The 19,277-nt window shown below is 41.4% G+C and overlaps 1 protein-coding gene across 1 annotated transcript in view; it reads left to right on the top strand.

Moving 5' to 3' along the window:
- LTBP1 (latent transforming growth factor beta binding protein 1) overlaps positions 1 to 19,277 on the top strand; it is a 392,439-nt gene that overhangs the window by 348,595 nt on the left and 24,567 nt on the right. The window contains exons 27-31 of the mRNA XM_035000535.1: positions 12,198 to 12,374; positions 13,109 to 13,195; positions 15,078 to 15,206; positions 15,876 to 16,016; positions 17,009 to 17,179. Of these exons, the coding sequence (XP_034856426.1) occupies positions 12,198 to 12,374; positions 13,109 to 13,195; positions 15,078 to 15,206; positions 15,876 to 16,016; positions 17,009 to 17,179 (705 nt within the window). The remainder of the gene's footprint in view (positions 1 to 12,197; positions 12,375 to 13,108; positions 13,196 to 15,077; positions 15,207 to 15,875; positions 16,017 to 17,008; positions 17,180 to 19,277) is intronic.

A 19,277-nucleotide genomic window follows, 5' to 3' on the forward strand; every position in this document is an offset into this window, starting at 1 on the left:
AGAGAAACAGCATGAGAGAGAAGAGGGTCAGAGGGAGAAGCAGGCTCCCCGCTGAGCCGGGAGCCCGATGTGGGACTCGATCCCAGGACCCTGGGATCATGACCTGAGCTGAAGGCAGTCGCTTAACCAACTGAGCCACCCAGGCGCCCCGCTCATTTCTTTTTTTAGAGATTAATGGTACCTTAATAGGGTCATGAGACCATCTGAACCATTTTGGGGGAACTGGAGTAGTTCATTATAAACTGCTTCTTAAAACTTTACAGTGATTCATTTTGTACAAGCCTTGTGCCTCATATCCTATTTTTAAGTTTTTCTGTAACAAAGTCCTTGACACTTGCTTTGCTTTTTTCCTCCCTTAGTGTCTTTGCTCTCTCAGTGACTGACTGACTCTTTCTGGAAAGTTCTCCCAGTCAGAGTTCACTATGTACTGTCCTGTGTTTTTTAAAGAACTTCATTTTGAATACTCAGCTTCATAAATCTTGTCTACCAATGGATACATAGTTTCTTTTCCTCTTAACTTTGTATCTTATCTTTCCATTTATGGTTTCTTCCATATTTCCCCCCATAGTCCTCTGGCTTTTGCTAAATATCGCACATACCCAGTTGTTTTTATTGGTCCATGTCAGTATAATCTGACTAATTTATACAGTTCCTGGCAGCTCTCACTACTATACCTCAATTTGCATAGTTCTTGGCAAACTTTAACTGATCATATGCAGTCTTAAGATTGTCTATGATGACATCTTCATCTGAGCAATTCTCTGTCAGGGTCCTGAGAGACAGGCCAGCTATAAACTGCAGGAGGAGATTTCTCTCTCTGACTTCATCAGGGTCAGGAATTGATCTGCTGTTAAAAAAGGTGATTGAAGCTGGAAATCCTAAAAAAGATAATATAGTTTTTAAGTATTTACATTTTAACTTAAAGCACACAAAGGTACATTCATTTGCCGATCTTTGAAGGAAGGCCAAAGTCTTTCTTCGAGTAGAAGTCCACTCTTAGAGACCTGCATGGCTTGTCCTGCATAAACTATATTATGCATGATCGACAGCACCCACTTTAAAGGGAGTAAGAATTTAAAGGCCTTTGCAAAGTAAATGAGTGTAAAATCCCTCTAGATTTTTATGGTTTTTCTCGAGTTTTTTTTATAGTTGTCTTATCTGCATCTAATATGATAGCGTTGTTTTTACTGAATCAGCTTTAGTCTTTCCAAACCTTGAACTTGTTCCATAAACAACTCTTCTTAATGCATATTTTATTGATTTGTATACTGTTTAGTTATGTAATTACAACAATTAATACACTGGCAGAGAATGTTTGAGAATAAACACAGCTGAGTCTTGGTCAGCATACTGCTCAGCATGTGAGAGCAGAAGTTGTGTGCTCCTACCGGAGAGCAGCCGACTGGCTATGAGCATTCTACCTGCTGTGGACATTGGCCAGAGCGCTTTCCAGAGGGTGAGAGAACATTGGTTACCGCAACAGGCTGGTTAAATGGAGGCCACTGAAAAGAGTTTGTCTCCTACTCCAATCAAAGGATCTGCTGTACTTGGTGTACCAAATTTAAGTGAAAGTTTTTAACAAGGATTCAGATTAATAGCAGTGTATATACGATAGAGCCAACAGCTCAGCTCTCATCCTTCCTGAAAAGTAATTGAGAAAGGAAAGATGAATTTGCATTATAGGCTGTAACATTGTTACTCCGTTGTAAAGTTTCCCCAGGACAGAGGGTATTCCAGCAATGAGCAGTAGAGAATAATCTACAGTGGAATCATACTGAGGACAGAACTGGAGCTAAGGGGTGGGTGTCAGGAAGGCAGATTGCAGATCAGTATGCAGATTTGTCCAATAACTAGAGACAGCAGGTCACTGTCATGAATTTGTGGGTATTCCCGGGAGCTATCCCAGAACAGGTGGGAAGCCACAGGTAGAAGGGCTCTCACTTCCAGCAGGATATCGTGCCAGGTCTCCTTTCAGGTACTTTTGAATTTTCATGTCCTAGGATTTTTGTTTCTAAACTACTTCTTGGCTCCCACCTAATTTTTTTTAGGTCTGGTGTAATGGTTTTCACTGCCTGGGCCTTTGGCCACTAATTTACATTGCTGTCTGTTGCCTAAAAGCACCTGTAACAGAAATCACTAAAAAATGTCCAAGCCACTCATCACATGTAAGAGGGTATGCATATGAAATACAGCCTGATGCTTTTATTTGCTCAATGCCTGTGATGATTGCTCAGTAAAAACTTTACGTCCTTGAATACTCTAAAGGAAGCAGTAAATAGGTAGTTTTGTCCACGGTAGACCAGACCTGACCCACAAAGTGCTGCTCTCTGTCTTGGTTGGTGCACAGAGGAGACTCTGGGGCAGGAACTGAGTGTTACTTTTAAACCAGAAGGTATAAGGAAAAGAACACAAAGAGATGTATGTTATAATTGAGGCAGGTGTTCCTCACTTTAAGAAAAGCAAATAAGCAAGATCAGAAATTATAAAGCATAAATTGGAGTGATAATTGACATTGTAAATTAATTGTTCTTTACACAGTTTATTTCAGGGTTTCCTTAAATACCATTTTCCACTAATGTATTTGCGAGCTTGTTCTCACATCACAAGCTCAGGCCTAGGCTTCTCCAACAAGGAAGCACCTTCATGGTTTTCCAGCCCAGCTCTTGTATTTATGTGTAAGGAAGCCGAGGCCCAGAGAGAAGTTCTAAATGTTCTCCTTAGGGCCCTATGGCTAATGCTGTGCAGGAACCCAACTCTGAGATCTTTTCCACTTCACCATTCCGCTTTTCAAGGCTGAGGACCCCATGACACCAAATTCTTCTAAAAATTGGCTTCCTTTTCTCTTCATTTCTTTGTTTTGTTTTCGTTATTAAAATAATGTGCATTCTTCTCAGAAAATTGGCAAATACAAAAATAGATCAAAAATGAAAATCCCCTACAGTGGCACCATCCACCACGCTGACCTCCAGATTCTCTCTGGGGACATCCATACCTCCACAGACTGTCTCCCATTTGGTCTGGGGCCCTCATGCTCGTTCATCTGCATGAAGTGCCTTTCCCGTGGGTCAGCAGTGAGCTCCTACATGCTAAAACCATTAGTCTCACTGCTGACTCCTCATGAAATAATCAACAGTGGTTTCCCATCTTCCCTCCCCCTTCTTTTCCCTTTGATTGATTTCAGGACATTCATCTTCCCTGTATCCTCCTTCCTCTTTCTCTGGTCTTTTCTTTCTCGTTCCCAAACTCTTTTTCTGTTGCCCGTTCCTTAAATAATAATGTCCTGGAGAGTTGCATGTTCAGGCCTCTTCTAACTCTCCATTCTTCTCTGGGGGATATTTAATCCTCTTCTCTGAGTCAACTATTACTTACGTGTTACGCGCTGCCAAGTAAATATCTTCTGCCTCCTCCTCTGTCCTTGGGGCTGCACTCCTTTTTCCCTCTGCCTATTATTGGACCTTTCTCCCACGGTGTCTTGTAAGTGGGTCTGTCCGAAATTATCCAAAACCAAATTCATTACCATTCCATCTCCAACCTGTGTTCACTCATTAAGTGCCAAACGTCAGTACTGGAAATCCTGACATCATCATACCTTAATTTTTCTCACCATTCATCCAAGCCCTCATAACATCCTGCCAATTCTGCCTCCACAGTGTCCTTCAAAGCTCTCCCCGCTCCTCACTGCTCCAGGCCAGTCGCTCAGCATCTCTTACCCGGACCGTGGCAGTACCCTCCTGACTTCCCTCCAATCTCTCCCATCAATTCCTGCTCCTGGCGGTTGCCACAGTTGATGTTTGCAAAACATGAGTCTGGTTTTATTTTTTTTTCTTCCAAGTTGTTATTTAAATTCCAGTTAGTTAACATATAAGGCAGCACTAATTTCAGGTATAGAATTTAGTGATTCATTACCCACTACAACCCTCGGTGCTCATCACAAGCTTCAACTGCTCACTGCTGCCTACAGCATGAAGTTCAAATCCATGAGCAGGGCAGCAGGGCAACAGGACCCTGATACTCTCTCTTACTCCTTTTTTGCATCCCCTGTAACCTTGCTCACTGCTTAGCACGCACGGTACCTGACCTGTGGCAGACGCTCAGAAACTCTTGAATCAAATTGCCTGTCGACATTTGAGAGCATGTCCCCTCTGCATCTCACCATCTCATTCCCAGCTAGTTCTGTAGTATCAAAATAATTATTCATTTTATCAGAGAGATGGGTGGGCATACTTGAATGAGGAATTACCTATTTCTGCTTCTGTGTAGGGGGGATGGTTCCTCTCTATGCTTGGTTAAATAACAAGTGGAACAGAAGAAAAAAAGAGTTTCCGTGCTGTCAAGGGGTACATGCAAATCATCCTCATGGTTCTGACAATTGAACTCAGACAACATTCTTGTTCTCTTCCTAGAGAGGTAGGTCCACTATAGGTTTTATGTATGTACATATTTTTTTAAAGCCAGGAAATCACAGATAATATCATTCAACTGTTATATTTGGCAGAGTGGGGTTTTTTTTTAATGTGTTTAGTTAACCTGTAAAATAAATTAACATTGAAAGAGGTTTTTTAAATTTATTTTATTTATTTATTTATTTATTTATTTATTTTTTTTTTTTTAAAGATTTTATTTATTTATTTGACAGGGAGAGACACAGCGAGAGAGGGAACACAGGCAGGGGGAGTGAAAGACGGAGAAGCAGGCTTCCCGCCGGGTGCAGGGAGCCCGATGCGGGGCTCGATCCCAGGACCCTGGGATCATGACCTGAGCCGAAGGCAGACGCTTAACCATCTGAGCCACCCAGGCGCCTGAAAGAGTTTTTTAAAAATAATTTCTGATTATTAAAAAAGAGCTTCGGTAGGAAAAATATTAAAGACACTGAGAACACAGTATTTAAAATGCAAACATTATAAAATGCCATAAAACTCCTGAGGTCTTCTTGTGTATTTGTAATGGATCTATACCATAAATGTAGGTAAGTCTAAGGAAAATAGGCTCATTTTGTTGGGGCGGGGGGGGAGTTGGGTCAGATTTCTTCCCACATTCAGAGAGAATAGAAGAATTTACCAAACCGTGCTTTTACTTTGATGAAATTTACTTTATCTAGTATCCAAAATAATATCTGAGTTTTTAGTAAAGAGATGTCCACATTTGAATGAACTGATAGCAGTTGATCCAAGTGACAGACTCAGCCTGTACATGAGCCATTTCATGTTGAGGCTACCGGAGAGACACCCACACCGTTGCACTAGAAATCATGGGGGATCCTAGCGTTTGCCCTAAATAGGGCCTGAAGACCAAGGGTTTGTACATTTCCTTTTAAACATTTCCAGATATTTTACCTTCATGTCAGATGTGGCTTTACTGTCCCAGTCGTCTTCACAAGCCCTCATGATACCTGCGTGTCAGTGTTGTGACCGGCCTTTTTTTTTTTTTACGATTTGATTTATTGATTTATTTGAGAGTGTGAACATGAGTGGGGGGAGGAGCAGAGGGAGAAGCAGGCTCCCCGCCAAGCAGGGAGCCTGATGCGGGGCTCGATCTCGGTACCCTGGGATCATGACCTGAGCCGAAGGCAGACGCTTAATGACTGAGCCACCCAGGCGCCCTGTGACCATGCGGGGCTTTTACTGCTTTATCTCCACACCCACCTCCTGCTCACTCAGCCACCTCAGCGCCCCACGCCCATTTTTCTTTCCTGCGGGGCTTCATTCTGCTTTCAGGAGGCTCCTCTGTCACCAGGCTCTTGCCCTGACTTTCCCAGTACTCTCTCCCTGAATCCTAAGCTTTCTTTTCCCCACTCGCCCCAGCCTGTTCCTATCTCAGGCTCGCTTCTCCCGTTCTCTTCTCTTCTTTCACCAGAAAAAGAAAGGAAGACAAAGAACCTTCCTTCACCCTGGCCGGTATTTATTGCCTGTCTTTTTTTTTTTTTTTAATTATGTTATGTATATCACCATGCATCATTAGTTTTTGATGTAGTGTTCCATGATTCATTGTTTGTGTATAACACCCAGTGCTCCATGCAGAATGTGCCCTCTTTAATACCCATCACCGGGCTAACCCATCCCCCTACCCCCCTCCCCTCTAGAACCCTCAGTTTGTTTCTCAGTCTGTCGTCTCTTATGGTTTGTTTCCCCCTCCGATTTCCCCCCCTTCATTCTTCCCTTCCATCTTCTTTTTTTTTTTTTTAACGTATAATGTATTATTTGTTTCAGAGGTACAAGTCTGTGATTCGTCAGTCTTACACAATTCACAGCACTCACCATAGCACATACTGTCCCCAATGTCTATCACCCAGCCACCCCATCCCTCCCATCCCCCTCCACTCCAGCAACCATCAGTTTGTTTCCTGAGATTCAGAATTCCTCATATCAGTGAGATCATATGAAACATGTTGTTCTCTGATTGACTTATTTCATTCAGCATAATACCCTCCAGTTCCATCCATGTCATTGCAAGTGGCAAGATTTTGTTCCTTTTGATGGCTGCATAATATTCCATTGTATATATATACCACATCTTCTTTATCCATTCATCTGTCGATGAACATCTTGGCTCTTTCCATAGTTTGGCTATTGTGGACATTGCTACTGTAAACATTGGGGTGCACGTACCCCTGTGGATCCCTACATTTGTATCTTTGGGGTAAATACCCAGTAGTGCAATTGCTGGATCGTATAGTAGCTCTATTTTCAACTTCTTGGGGAACCTCCATACTGTTTTGCAGAGTGGCTGCACACAGCTTGCATTCCCACCAACAGTGTAAGAGGGTTCCCCTTTCTCTGTGTCCCCACCAACATCTGTCGTTTCCTGACTTGTTAATTTTAGCCATTCTGACTGGTGTGAGGTGGTATCTCATTGGTTTTGATTTGGATTTCCCTGATGCCAAGCGATGTTGAGCACTTTTTCATGTGTCTGTTGGCCATTTGGACGTCTTCTTTGGAAAAATGTCTGTTCATGTCTTTTGCCCATATTGCCTGTCTTCTAAGCTGAGGCCCTGAGGTGACCCTCAGGCCAGTGGCGGACAGTGACGTTGTCCTCCACCCAACATCTGAGTCAGGAACTCCGCTTTCACTTGTTGCCATGACCAGGCATCCCTGCCCCATCCTCAGGCTCGCAGAGTCACCTTCCCTGACTCCGTCTGCAGAACCTCCCCTTCCCTCACTCTGCTCTACCCACACAGACTTCAGGACAGTTGTACTTTGTATTCCTCCTCACCCCTGTCACACCTTATTTCCTGTCCAGTTTTTCAGAATGTATTTTTGAAGATGTTGGCTCAGATGTCAGATCCTCCAGGCAGCCTCCCGTGGTAGCCTTGCCTGCCCTGGCCGTACACGGTGTGGCTTAGGTCAGGACCTGACTCCCCATCTGCCTGACTTCTTTAAGGACAGGAGCTGGGTGGAGGAATTCTCTCCCATGTATTTTTTTTTTCTTGTGCTTGGCTTGCTCATCTCCATTTTGACTTTCACACCTTTACCATTGAAGTCATTAGCCCATATTTCCAGTCGTCCTTTATACTTGCGTCCCTTCCTGTCCAACCCCTTCCTGTTAATGCTTGTTTTCTGGAGCTCACCAGTGGCTCCCTCCTGAATCCCACTTAACACACACACACACTTCTCATCTTGGAAGCCTTTGATGGAGAAAACTAGAGGAAAAAAGGAAAGATCATGAATGTCCAAGTCCTCTTCTATTCCTCCTTGGAATATTACACTAGAAATTGTTTTCTCATAAAAACATGAGTTGGTATAAAACATTAGTGCCTGTAGTGAGTTTAAAATATTAAAAAGGGACTAAAGCTTCATGAATGATTGTGTTGAAAGTAATTTACTGAACAGTACCATAGTTAGAGTTTTATAAATTGATGTCTTTTTCAGGACTATGGCAGGTGTTTTATTTGGGGGCATTGTATCCGAGTATTTGTGATGTTACTCTTTCGTCGTTGTCAAAATCCTGACTGTCCCAGAAGGGTATGAAGAGGATTAGCTCATAAAGGCCTTCGGAATACATTGCAAATGGAAACTGAAAGTAAAAAAAAAAAAAAAAACATTTAAAAAGCCCATTTAAAATGCTCATGTCCACTTTAATTAGAAAAATGTTCCAGATTTCCTCAGCCTAACAGCAAACCTAAGATTAGACCAAAGAAGGAAACAATCCTGTAAATAAACACCACATCCTCTTCTTTCTGACGAACCAAGAGAGAAGATAGGTGCTCTTCGTAAGTGGCACATATGACTCAACCCACAACTTTCTCTTCAGAGCGAGGGAACGTGATGGCCCTATATAGCTACACCCTACCCTAGCGGGGATTATCTGCTGCCCCCTCCTCATTTGTCCTGAGGAGGAGAAAGAAATGAAAAAAAGCAAAGCAAAACAAACTCATGCTGGTCCAGATGCTAAGAGGCTGAGCCCCATAGAAGAGGTTTGGGGAGAGCAGTAGGCATGACACAATGTACCCAACCTAAACTGTCTCTTCTGGAAGGTGAGGATGTTTGATAAGCTATGCAGTCTGCTTCGCGGAGTTACTCTGTGGGTCACAAGAAAGGGCCTCCATAAAAATTGCTTCAGAAACACATGTAAAAGGTCCAAAAACTCACTTCTTATCACCATCCAGACCCCAGGATTAAACTACACAAATTGCTGTTTATACACAGATGGTTGTATAAACGCCAGCCTCTTAATAAAATTGAAAAATGACATCTGAAAATACCGGAGGAGAGGTAGTTTATTTCTTAGAAGTCTTTGGCTTGAGGTATGTGGTGTGGCTAAACTTATTGATATAATCTTTAAGAAAAATAAAGTTCATTCCTTTTAATGCTTGACACTTTTATGTCCATTGATTAGATCTCTTAAAATTATTTTGTGATAGAACCATTCCTCCCGGGCGCCTGGGTGGCTCAGTTGGTTAAGCGACTGCCTTCGGCTCAGGTCATGATCCTGGAGTCCCGGGATCGAGTCCCGCATCGGGCTCCCTGCTCGGCGGGGAGTCTGCTTCTCCCTCTGACCCTCCCCCCTCTCATGCTCTCTATCTCATTCTCTCTCTCAAATAAATAAATAAAATCTTTAAAAAAAAAAAAAGAACCATTCCTCCCGTGGCAGCAGTGACCTAAACTCACATACAGAGATTCTCTAAAGAAATCACCTTGCATTGTGTTTACTGTTCAGTTTTCCCCCAGTGGAAAAATGCTGTAGGAAGTTAATTATTTAAAGGTTAGAAAGATAGGGAAAGGGGTGCCTAGGTGGCTCAGTCAGTTGAGCATCTGCCTTTGGCTCAGGTCATGATCCCAGGGTCCTGGGATGGAGCCCTGCGTCCAGCTCCCTGCTCGCCAGGGAGCCTGCTTCTCCCTCTCCCACTCCCCCTGCTTGTGTTCCCTCTCTCGCTGTGTCTCTCTCTGTCAAATAAATAAATAAAAATCTTTCAAAAAAAAAAAAAAAGAAAGGGAAATTTTCACAGAACGACCTTTGTTGGACCAGTTTTTTTGAAAAGAATTTGCATCTCTTTCCAAACACAGATGAGGGCCTGACTAACCCCCAATTTCAGCTGTGTAAACATTGAGCTTTCAGTCTGCTTGGAGAAAAAATAAAACTTGTAACAACCAATGTAAAACCTGAATAATACAATGATATTATTGGTTGTTTCCCTTATGCAATAACTTCTGGGTTTCCTTCCAAAGAAAAAGGAAAACAAAGATAATTTTTTTCTTACTTTCTGTGCTATGAGTAAAACAAACATTGTAAAAAATAGACCGTGTATATTTATATTTATATATGTACATATAAAGTTTTTGAGTACTACGGAAGCCTGTGTCTCATTACCTATGAATATAGCAATCTTCGTGATGCCCTACTGTATAGTATTCCATTTTGTAACGAACACCATGACATACCTCTAACTTTGAACACAAGAAGAAAACAGTTATTCAGCCCTCTTTTAACACAGACTGTAAACTTGATTTTTTTTTTTTAAGGATTTTATTTATGGGGCGCCTGGGTGGCTCAGTCAGTTAAGTGGCTGCCTTCAGCTCAGGTCATGATCCTGGAGTCCCTGGATCGAGTCCCGCATCGGGCTCCCTGCTCAGCATGGAGTCTGCTTCTCCCTCTGCCCCTCACCCTGCTCGTGCTCGCTCGCTCTCACTTTCTCTCTCTCTTAAATAAATAAAATCTTTAGAAAAAATAAAAGATTTTATTTATTTATTTGACACAGAGAGAGAGCATGTGCAGGAGGAGGGAGAAGCAGATTCCCCGTGGAACAGGGAGTGTAAACTTGATTGACAGCCTAATCGTGTTGCTGCTTTGATTTGTATTTCTAAATGCATCCTTTAATAGCTAGCTGCACTTTTAGGTCAGCTGAATAAAATGAGGAGAATTATTAGTAGTAGGCTGTCGATTTATTCAGAAGTATTGCGGGAAAATTTATAAAATGTTCTACAGGGTTCATGACAGATTTCAATAACAACTTAAAATGCCCTTACGTTTCCCAGAGAATTCTGTGTGTGAGAGATTGGAGCCCCTCCCGAGGCGAATGAAGTGGGGGTCATCTGCTCCATCCATGTGGGCAAAGCACATTTCTGTCTTCTGCACGCTTGAAAAGCTAGTTGAGTCGAGGGCTGTGGCAGGTTTTATCTGATTTCACACACAAGGAAATGATTTAAAACCGCTTCATAAACTGCTGTAGAGATCAGCATTTCTGCTTTTTCCTGGACACTTATTCTAGGTTGGAATTTGTCATCAGCTATTAACACTGAGAGTCCAGACTGAATTATGTCAAAGACAGAATGATCTACGAAGTAGCCAGAATCAAGTGTGAAAGGGATCTTTTACGTTCTCGTTGATGTTCTGTTTCAAGAGTAATGTATACCTCCATTTTGTTTGTCGTTTTGCTTGTTTTCTTTGCCATAGGAGGAAAGAAAGTGTAGTAGCTTTTCTGATACAATTCTGTGGACTTCTATTTTAGGAAGACTTGCTATATGGCATATTAATCTAGTTTTCACAGTCAACCTGACCCTGCCAAAATAAATATATAGGAAACTATTGTGAAAATATCTCATTAAACTTTCCTAATAATACAGTTTATCTACCAACTGCAAAACAAAGGTAGGTGTTGACATTAAAGTGTTACCCTGACTGGCAAATGTTTTCCCTTTGTCCCTGTAGTTTCTTTGTGTCTAAGAATCTGGAAACAGCAGTATTCCAATGAAAATATTTCATTGGAATTAATCTAAGTAATTGCGATGTCAGTAGTCAGCTTTTTATTTGATACAGCATAAAATAAAAACTATTAATAAGTTCTAACTGAATCACAGGCAGTAATTTGAACTCTGCAACATATGGTAGGGAAGAGATTAGACTATTTTACAAGCCTAGTTTCAAAATATCAGTCGTTTTTAAAAAGCACACTCTTGTGCAAGGACTACAGATCTGATGGGATTAAATAATTTTTGTAGTATTATCTGAAAGTGGGTGGATTTTGTTCTCATTGTATTCTGTCATTATCACTTTGTCTTTTCTCACAGAGGGTTAAACTGAGTCTGTTGGAAAATATATTCCTCTAGAACACACATGAGCCAGACTAGAACCCAGCCTTGAAATTCTACCCTGAGGCTTAGCTGGTACTCATTATTTCATTCAAAGCCCTATTTTGTAGCAATTGAAGCAGACTTTCAGTAACGAAAGGTTATTTCACAGACTTTAGGTTATTGCAATGTTTTTCTGGTTATTTTATGCTGCTGCCTTGGTCTCTTCAGAAAAGACTGGGGCATGGTTGATTCAAATAACCACCTAAGAGTTAAGTATTTTGTGTGGCCCCCACATCTCTGGTCAAATGTTGGGGAAAGTTTTCATTGATTTAAGTAGGTGTTACAGCTCATATAGAACAGCTCTGTGTTTGGCAAGAAAGCAGATATGGAAACTTGTCACGGCCAAATGTACAAGAATAAAGTAATTGGTTAACATAAAAGGAAATGATTTTGACAGATTTACACTCTTGGGGTGTGTTAGAAATCCATCAGAATTCAGGAGCCCAGCGCATTTTTATCTCGCAGTGGAAGAATCCACCACTGAAAGTGAAAGGCCGCTTTGTGTAAGTGAAATGTTGCTGGTGCAGCCCGCCCGCCTTCCCACCCCTTCCCACCGGTGTGCCTTGTGCTCTGTTGGGATGCAGGTCTGATGGGTGCTGGAGGTCCTCCTTTTACTTTCTCCACTCTGTTTAGACTTAGATGAAGATCAGCCCAAGGAAGAAAAGAAAGAATGCTACTATAACCTCAACGACGCCAGTCTCTGTGATAATGTGCTGGCCCCCAACGTCACCAAACAGGAATGCTGCTGCACCTCTGGGGCCGGGTGGGGGGACAACTGTGAGATCTTCCCTTGCCCTGTCGCGGGGACTGGTAAGGACCTGCTGAGTGGTGTGTTCATACCTGGGTCTGGTCCTGGGGCGTCCAGGGCCTTGGAATGTTCTCATTTTGGTCTCTGCATTGAAGCCTTGTAATGATGGCGTTGCCTGGGACCTGCCGTGGCGGAATCGAGATGAGATTACCTTACAGTAGGTTTCATCCGGGGCTGGAACCCTCCCTGTCATCCCACCTCCAAATGACACCTTGAACTTAACTTCAGCCCATCACAGAGTACACTGTTACATTGAGGTTCCTTGTGATATTTTGGCAGAAAGGCGATTCTGTTTTATTCCGTTTTTAAAAAACCAGTTTCTTCTGCTAAAAGTGACACCTCATTATCTGTAAATAGAGCTTGCATATTTAGGCTAAGATCTTGCTTGAATGGAATCTTACTAAACCTTTAAAATGCTAGAAACCACAGTCATGGAGAAGTAAGTCATCACATCAGTTAAAATGTAGGTAAATCAAAAGCGCATGAAGTCGGGAGAGTTTTTTAAAATTACAAGTAAATGTATAAAGTCATTAGATTTATTTGCACCTACTCTGTAATTTTGGAGATTGTACTGAATTTATTTGCCCAAATTAGATGACAAGATTTGCCTTAAAGTTACTGAGTCTAAGAAAGAAAAACTGAATTTTAAACACAAATTAGTGGAGGATGTTCTTTTTTTTTCTTCTTTTAACTCCTTTTTTTTTTTTTTTTTTTTTTTGGTCTCTCCTGAACTCAGCTGAATTCACTGAAATGTGTCCTAGAGGGAAAGGTTTTGTCCCCACTGGAGAATCCTCTTACGAGATGGGTGGTGAGAACTATAAAGGTCAGAATCAAACAGAAATGAATTTGCAACACATGTGCGTATCATCATTCAAGTAAAAGCATGGCTTGGGTTCAACAGAATTAGAGTTCTTCTCATCATGGAAACTGATTAGAAAGCCTTTAATTGTTCTCTTGGAGGGCCCCTACTGACTCCGGGCAGAGCTCTGTCTTGGGATTTAGAGCACATAGGACTGTTTGGCCTTGGGATGTCATGTTAACCTCCTGAGTTTCCATCGCTTCCTGTCTGAGATAGGAATAACGTCTGTGAGGTTTATCGTGAAAATTAAATGAGATAACATACTAAAAATACTTAACACAAAATTCTGTACCTAGGAGGTACTTTTTATAAATTTATTCTTTTATTCCAGACATACGTTAGAAATAATATAAACCATATAACTCTGACTCTCATTATGTTGGTCTTTGTAGTCATCAACAAAGCTAAGCTTCTTGCCCTTTTTAGAACTCATCCTGCTATGGCTAAGATACTTTTACCAATGGCTATGGATTCCTCATAGGAAATAGAAAAGGAGAAAATTAAAGTAGATGTGTTTTATATATTTAATGCTATCAGTCTATATTTCTGAATAAATGCACAGCCTTTTTGGCAAAATTTAAACCACATGTTTGAATATTTCCGTGTTAACCACTCACTTTTGACATTTCCATGATAGAGATATTATGACCTCTTAAATACAATGGGTTGTTTTTTTTTTCCCCCTTTACAGCTTAATATTGAAAAACTGCTAAGTGGCTGGACTACAGATTAACATTTTTACTGTCCATCCGTTGTTGAGAACCAGTGTTCTAATGATAGTCAGTAGCTGGATAGGAAATTCCATATGTGTTTTTTAAATATATTTATGATTTAGTCCAATTAAATAACAAGAAGACTTGGTTTGCAATATGTGTTTAATGGTTTTCAAGTTCACAAATATCCTACTTTGTTTTTGCAGGGATATAGTTAAATCTCACTTTATATTATGGAACAGAGCCCTGATTTTACTATAAAGTCACCCTCTCTCATATAAAAATAAGTTCCTCCTCACCCTGTCTTAGCAGTGCTGTTAACGGTTGGAATATTAGTTGCAGATCCAAACAGCTATGTATTATGGACCTGACTTTGCCATTTTCCAGCTGTGTAACTTTGGAGTGATTCATCTACGGAGCCTACAGTTTTTTTTAATGACATGACATTTGCTCCAAAATGTTAGAACTGATGATAATATTAATAGCAATGAAAGCAAGGGATAACAGTTTTTGAGAGTCTATGGAGTCTTCTACATGGATTTTCTCATTTAATTGTTTCAGTCCTATCAGGCAGATGTTCCTATTGTCCCCAACTTACCACTGAGTAAACTGAGGTCTGCAGATGGTGAACACTCTAAATTCTGTGGAGGAATGGGTCTGCCAACACCCTTAGCAACTTGTGCTTTTATTCGCTGGTCATTATCACCAAGAAAGAAGCCTCATCGGGTTCCATCAAACTCTTCTTGGGAGTGTTCTTTATCTCAACTAGTTAATGGGCCAAAATACACACTTATAGAAAGGCACTTTTCTTACAATGTATATTTTTATGAAGATATTGTTGGCTGCACTGTGAAACCCATAGAGTATTTCATCAAATAGGAGGTAGCAATGCAGAAATCGTATTTACAAAAAGACCTTATCCACTAATGTTTTGGACGTTCCCAAGATATCACAGACTCTCTTCCCTTATCTATGAGGTAGGCCTAACTTGAAGAATTTTCTGTTGTTGTATCTGAAGATTCTTTGGACTGTGAATATTTTAATATCCAACTTGAAGCCTCATATTGCTTAGACTCTTCTTTTTAACTGAAAGACCAAAGCTAACTGTTCTCTTTCTCCATTTCCCTCCATAGATGCGGACGAATGCATGCTCTTTGGGCAAGAAATCTGCAAAAATGGCTTCTGTCTGAACACTCAGCCTGGTTACGAATGCTACTGTAAGCAGGGGACATACTATGACCCCGTCAAACTGCAGTGCTTTGGTAGGTATTAGGAGGCTACATTGTGCTGTGAAAATATACAGGTGGAAAAAAATAAGTAATGCTGTGTAGTAAAAGCAATTCCCTTGCATCTAAGTCACGTGCCGAAAAGATCTTTAAGTGTTTTATGGATCTTTTTCTTGAGCAAGATTTAAGAAAATAAAAAACCTCCGTACTCCTATTTGAACACATTTCAAGCAAAGAGGTAATATTCATTGTGGAATTATAATTCAGGTCACTGGTTTAACTGAAGTTTCTTTCGGTCTGGAGAGCCTCCTGTTTCATCACTCATACCATGCAAGTGAAAGTCATTTTTAAATACTGACCCAGACTTTAAGGCTTAAGCAGAAAACCATATACACTAGGCAGAAAACCATAGCAAAAGGAAATAATTTTAAAACTATCATAAAGAGGCATTTTATCTTAAATTTTGAAGCATATCCTGTTCCTAAATGTTTTCTTTCTTTCTTTAATGTCAGCAGCAGCAGGGCACCATTATTCTTCCGATCAATACGATTTAATATTTTTATAGTCAGAGCTGTTCTCTCTTGGATGATGATGTGTAGTTAATTAACATGTGGCAGCCCCTGGAATTTAGCAGTGTGTGAAGTTTGGGAAGTGTATGAGGTATAACTGATTGCTGATTCTCTTTAATAATTTTTTTCTCTTAAGATATGGATGAATGTCAGGACCCCAATAGTTGTATTGATGGCCAGTGCGTTAATACAGAAGGCTCTTATAACTGCTTCTGTACCCATCCAATGGTTCTGGATGCTTCAGAGAAAAGATGTATACGACCAACTGAATCACACGGTACGTTTGCATGTGAGATGCAAGTCTGTGTCCAAATAAATGGCAAGGTTTTCCTTTTGACTGAAATGTGAGTTACTGGGAAAGAGAAAAGTAGACTCCTCGGGTATTTTGGAGTCATTAAATGAGATGCTAAAAATAATGAAAGAGAATAATTGTAAGAGAAATAATTAGCTGCATATCATCAGCATGTAGGAGAGTCAATACCCTGCATGTACTTATTTAACAGATAACAGAATATAGATTGGCTGAGCAGATAGCAGAGCTGTTCTCCACCTGAGGGTTGGCCCTCAAAGGCAACTGAGGAAGGTGTGAGTTCAGAGAAGGGTAATCAGGTTTGTTTGACTGGGCTGGAGAACACAGATGAAGCTGGGCAGAAGAGACAGTGGAATCCGACAACGCGGTGGAGACCCCTGGCGTCCACTGATTAGAATCCCTGTTCATCCCCAATGAGATGATGTGCTACTAATAATTGGCATAATTGACATTCCCAACAGCCATCACTGTTAGGAATTACCTTGGATGATGTCAGTTGAAAGGCAGGAAGTTTGGAGTTGAGTACTCTAGCAGGAAGTGTTACTAGTCCAGGGCTCTGACGGATGAACTGGGTGAGAAAGCATGAATCTGCAAAGTGTTATGTAGAAAGAAATGGTAGGATTTGACAGAAGAGTGAATGTAAAAAGGGAAAGATTGGAAAATCAGAAGTGCTTTAGGATTACGGAGCATAGAAGGAGGCAGTGTGGTGCTTTCTATAATGATGGGAAGCTGCAGAGGGAGGGATTTAATTGCAACATGATGAGCAGGTTGAATTTCAGCTGATGGGTGGGAGATGGCAGAGGTTTGATCCATGGAAAGACCAGGCTGGCTTCATACTGTACTTGGAAGTCACTCTTAGAAACAGAGATGGAAACTTTGAGACTCACTGGCTTCCAGCACACTGTCTATGAAATAGGAATAACAGTGCGATTGTCATGGAACCATGTTTCCCCTTTCAGAACAAATAGAGGAAACTGATGTCTACCAAGATCTGTGCTGGGAACATCTGAGTGAGGAGTATGTGTGCAGCCGGCCCCTCGTGGGCAAGCAGACGACTTACACGGAGTGTTGCTGTTTGTATGGAGAGGCCTGGGGTATGCAATGTGCCCTCTGCCCCATGAAGGACTCAGGTGAGCCCTGACCCGGTTCCTTCCGCTGCAGTCCATCTCCCCTCCCTTGGAGCTGGACAGTCCTTTCACTTCTGTAGCTTCATCTTCACTCGCGATTCCTCACTTGGATCAGAGGTGTTGTGTGGTGTGTGTGCTCCAGTCCCGACCCTGTTGTGAATTTCTGAAACCCTAATTCTATTTCACCTAAGAACGACAAATGACCCAAAGAAACATCATGCGACTTAGCGACTGGTGGCATAGATCTTTGGAATTCATATTTCCCGTTACTTCCTTTCTTCCTTTCTCATTTCCAACAGTGTCTACTTAGAGCAAAAAGTATCAGAGACTGTAGAAAGTCTTTGTAGGTCAAAGTCCCGGTTTTTATGTCAGCCTCTTGGTGAGACGGATCCAAAAGGGGTTAGAACAATAAAGGAAGAGAGTAGGAAGTAAGTGAAAGTGTCTTTGAACAAATGTCCTTTCATTTCAAGGGTTAGATCTGAGGATAAACCTTTGGTCAAGTGGAAAATGCAACAGGTAGGCTCCGGGTTTCTCTCTTCTCCTCGTGTTCGGGGAGGACCCGGGAGGTGCTGACTCTGGGCTGTTCAGTGACTGCAGGCCTTTGAGCTCACTGCTTACTGCTTCTCTTCTTACCTCTAGAGCCACTTACTGCTCTTTAAAGGAAAGTCCTTGAAAGTGTTCAAGGGTAGGGTGCCTGGGTGGCTCAGATGGTTAAGCGTCTGCCTTCAGCTCAGGTCATGATCCCAGGGTCCTGGGATCGAGTCCCACATCGGGCTCCCTGCTCAACAGAGAGTCTGCTTCTCCCTCTGCCTCTCTCTCTCTCTGTCTCTTATGAATAAATAAATAAAATCTTAAAAAAAAAAAAAAGTGTTCAAGGGCATTTCATTTTGTCTTTGGCTATGAAAGGTTTGTTAAAGCTGGAAAGATACTGTGTGGGTATAAAGTGAAGGAGTTTATAATGAAAAAATTCTCAGAGTGGTCAAGATGGGAAGAATTTCTCGAAAAGAGGGAATGCATTAATTTTCAGTTCATTAGAATGCAACTTTCAAGCTATTTTGTAGCCTTTCAAATTGTCAGTAACTTAAAACCAATGTAGCATAAAAAAGAAAATGATTTGAAATGCCATAAAACAAAAAGGACTTGCAAAGGATAAAGAGCAAATACATAAAGAAATAGATGGTGATGATAGGAGCCCGGGACTAGAAAGAGGATGGGTTCTGGAGCCAGGCAGGCTGGGTCGGGAATCCCGAACTGCCCATTGAGAAAAATAACCTCACCCAGCACAGCTCATTTGTAAACCGGAGGCGTTTATGTCTGTCTCGTTGGGTTGTTGAGGACGGGGAGGATGCAGGTAGAGCAGGAACACAGGGAGGGGTAGAATTGTTGGCATTACTGTGGTATCTGTTCCCCGGAGGCAGATGCCACACTGGAGGAGGGTGAAATCCCTAGGAAGTGAGCACACGGGGGCTTGAGACAGCTCACAGGGCTCTGATACCTCAGATCGTTTTACGTAGCCAGTGGTTTTTGTTGTTTAAATTTTTTCAAAAATAACATATACCCCTTCTAAAGAATTAATCCAAGATATTCTATCCCTCTACACCTATCACATCACAACTGAACTCCTCTCCTCCTTGATATTCAGTCTTAACAGCTGGGTTTTTGTTTTTTTTTTAAATCATCCAAACCTTTTTCCTACACATTAATTATTGTTATATAGCTGTATTTATATTTGTATTTTTTAAAGATTTATTTATTTGAGAGAGAGAAAGAGAGCGAGCAGGGGGAGGTGCAGAGGAAGAATCTTCAAGCAGACTCCCCGCTGAGCGGGGCTCGAAGAGCTGGGGCTAGAGCTCACCACCCATGAGACCAGGACCCTGAGATCATGACCTGAGCTGAAACCACGAGTCAGATGCTTACTCGACTGAGCCACTCAGGCCCCCGTGTGTTTAAGAGCATATTTAAAACTGAATTCTGTATCATCCATAAGACACACTTTGTTTTTTTTGTTTTACTCTTCAGCATCTCTGAAATTGGGAGTATCTTACAGTTGACAGCATCGAACATTTTCACATTTTAATGTCTGTTATATCAGAATGCTTGT

The sequence above is a fragment of the Mirounga leonina genome, unplaced genomic scaffold (genome assembly GCF_011800145.1).
Source record: "Mirounga leonina isolate KUSES-001 unplaced genomic scaffold, KU_Mleo_1.0 Mir_125, whole genome shotgun sequence".
Lineage (NCBI taxonomy): Eukaryota > Metazoa > Chordata > Mammalia > Carnivora > Phocidae > Mirounga > Mirounga leonina.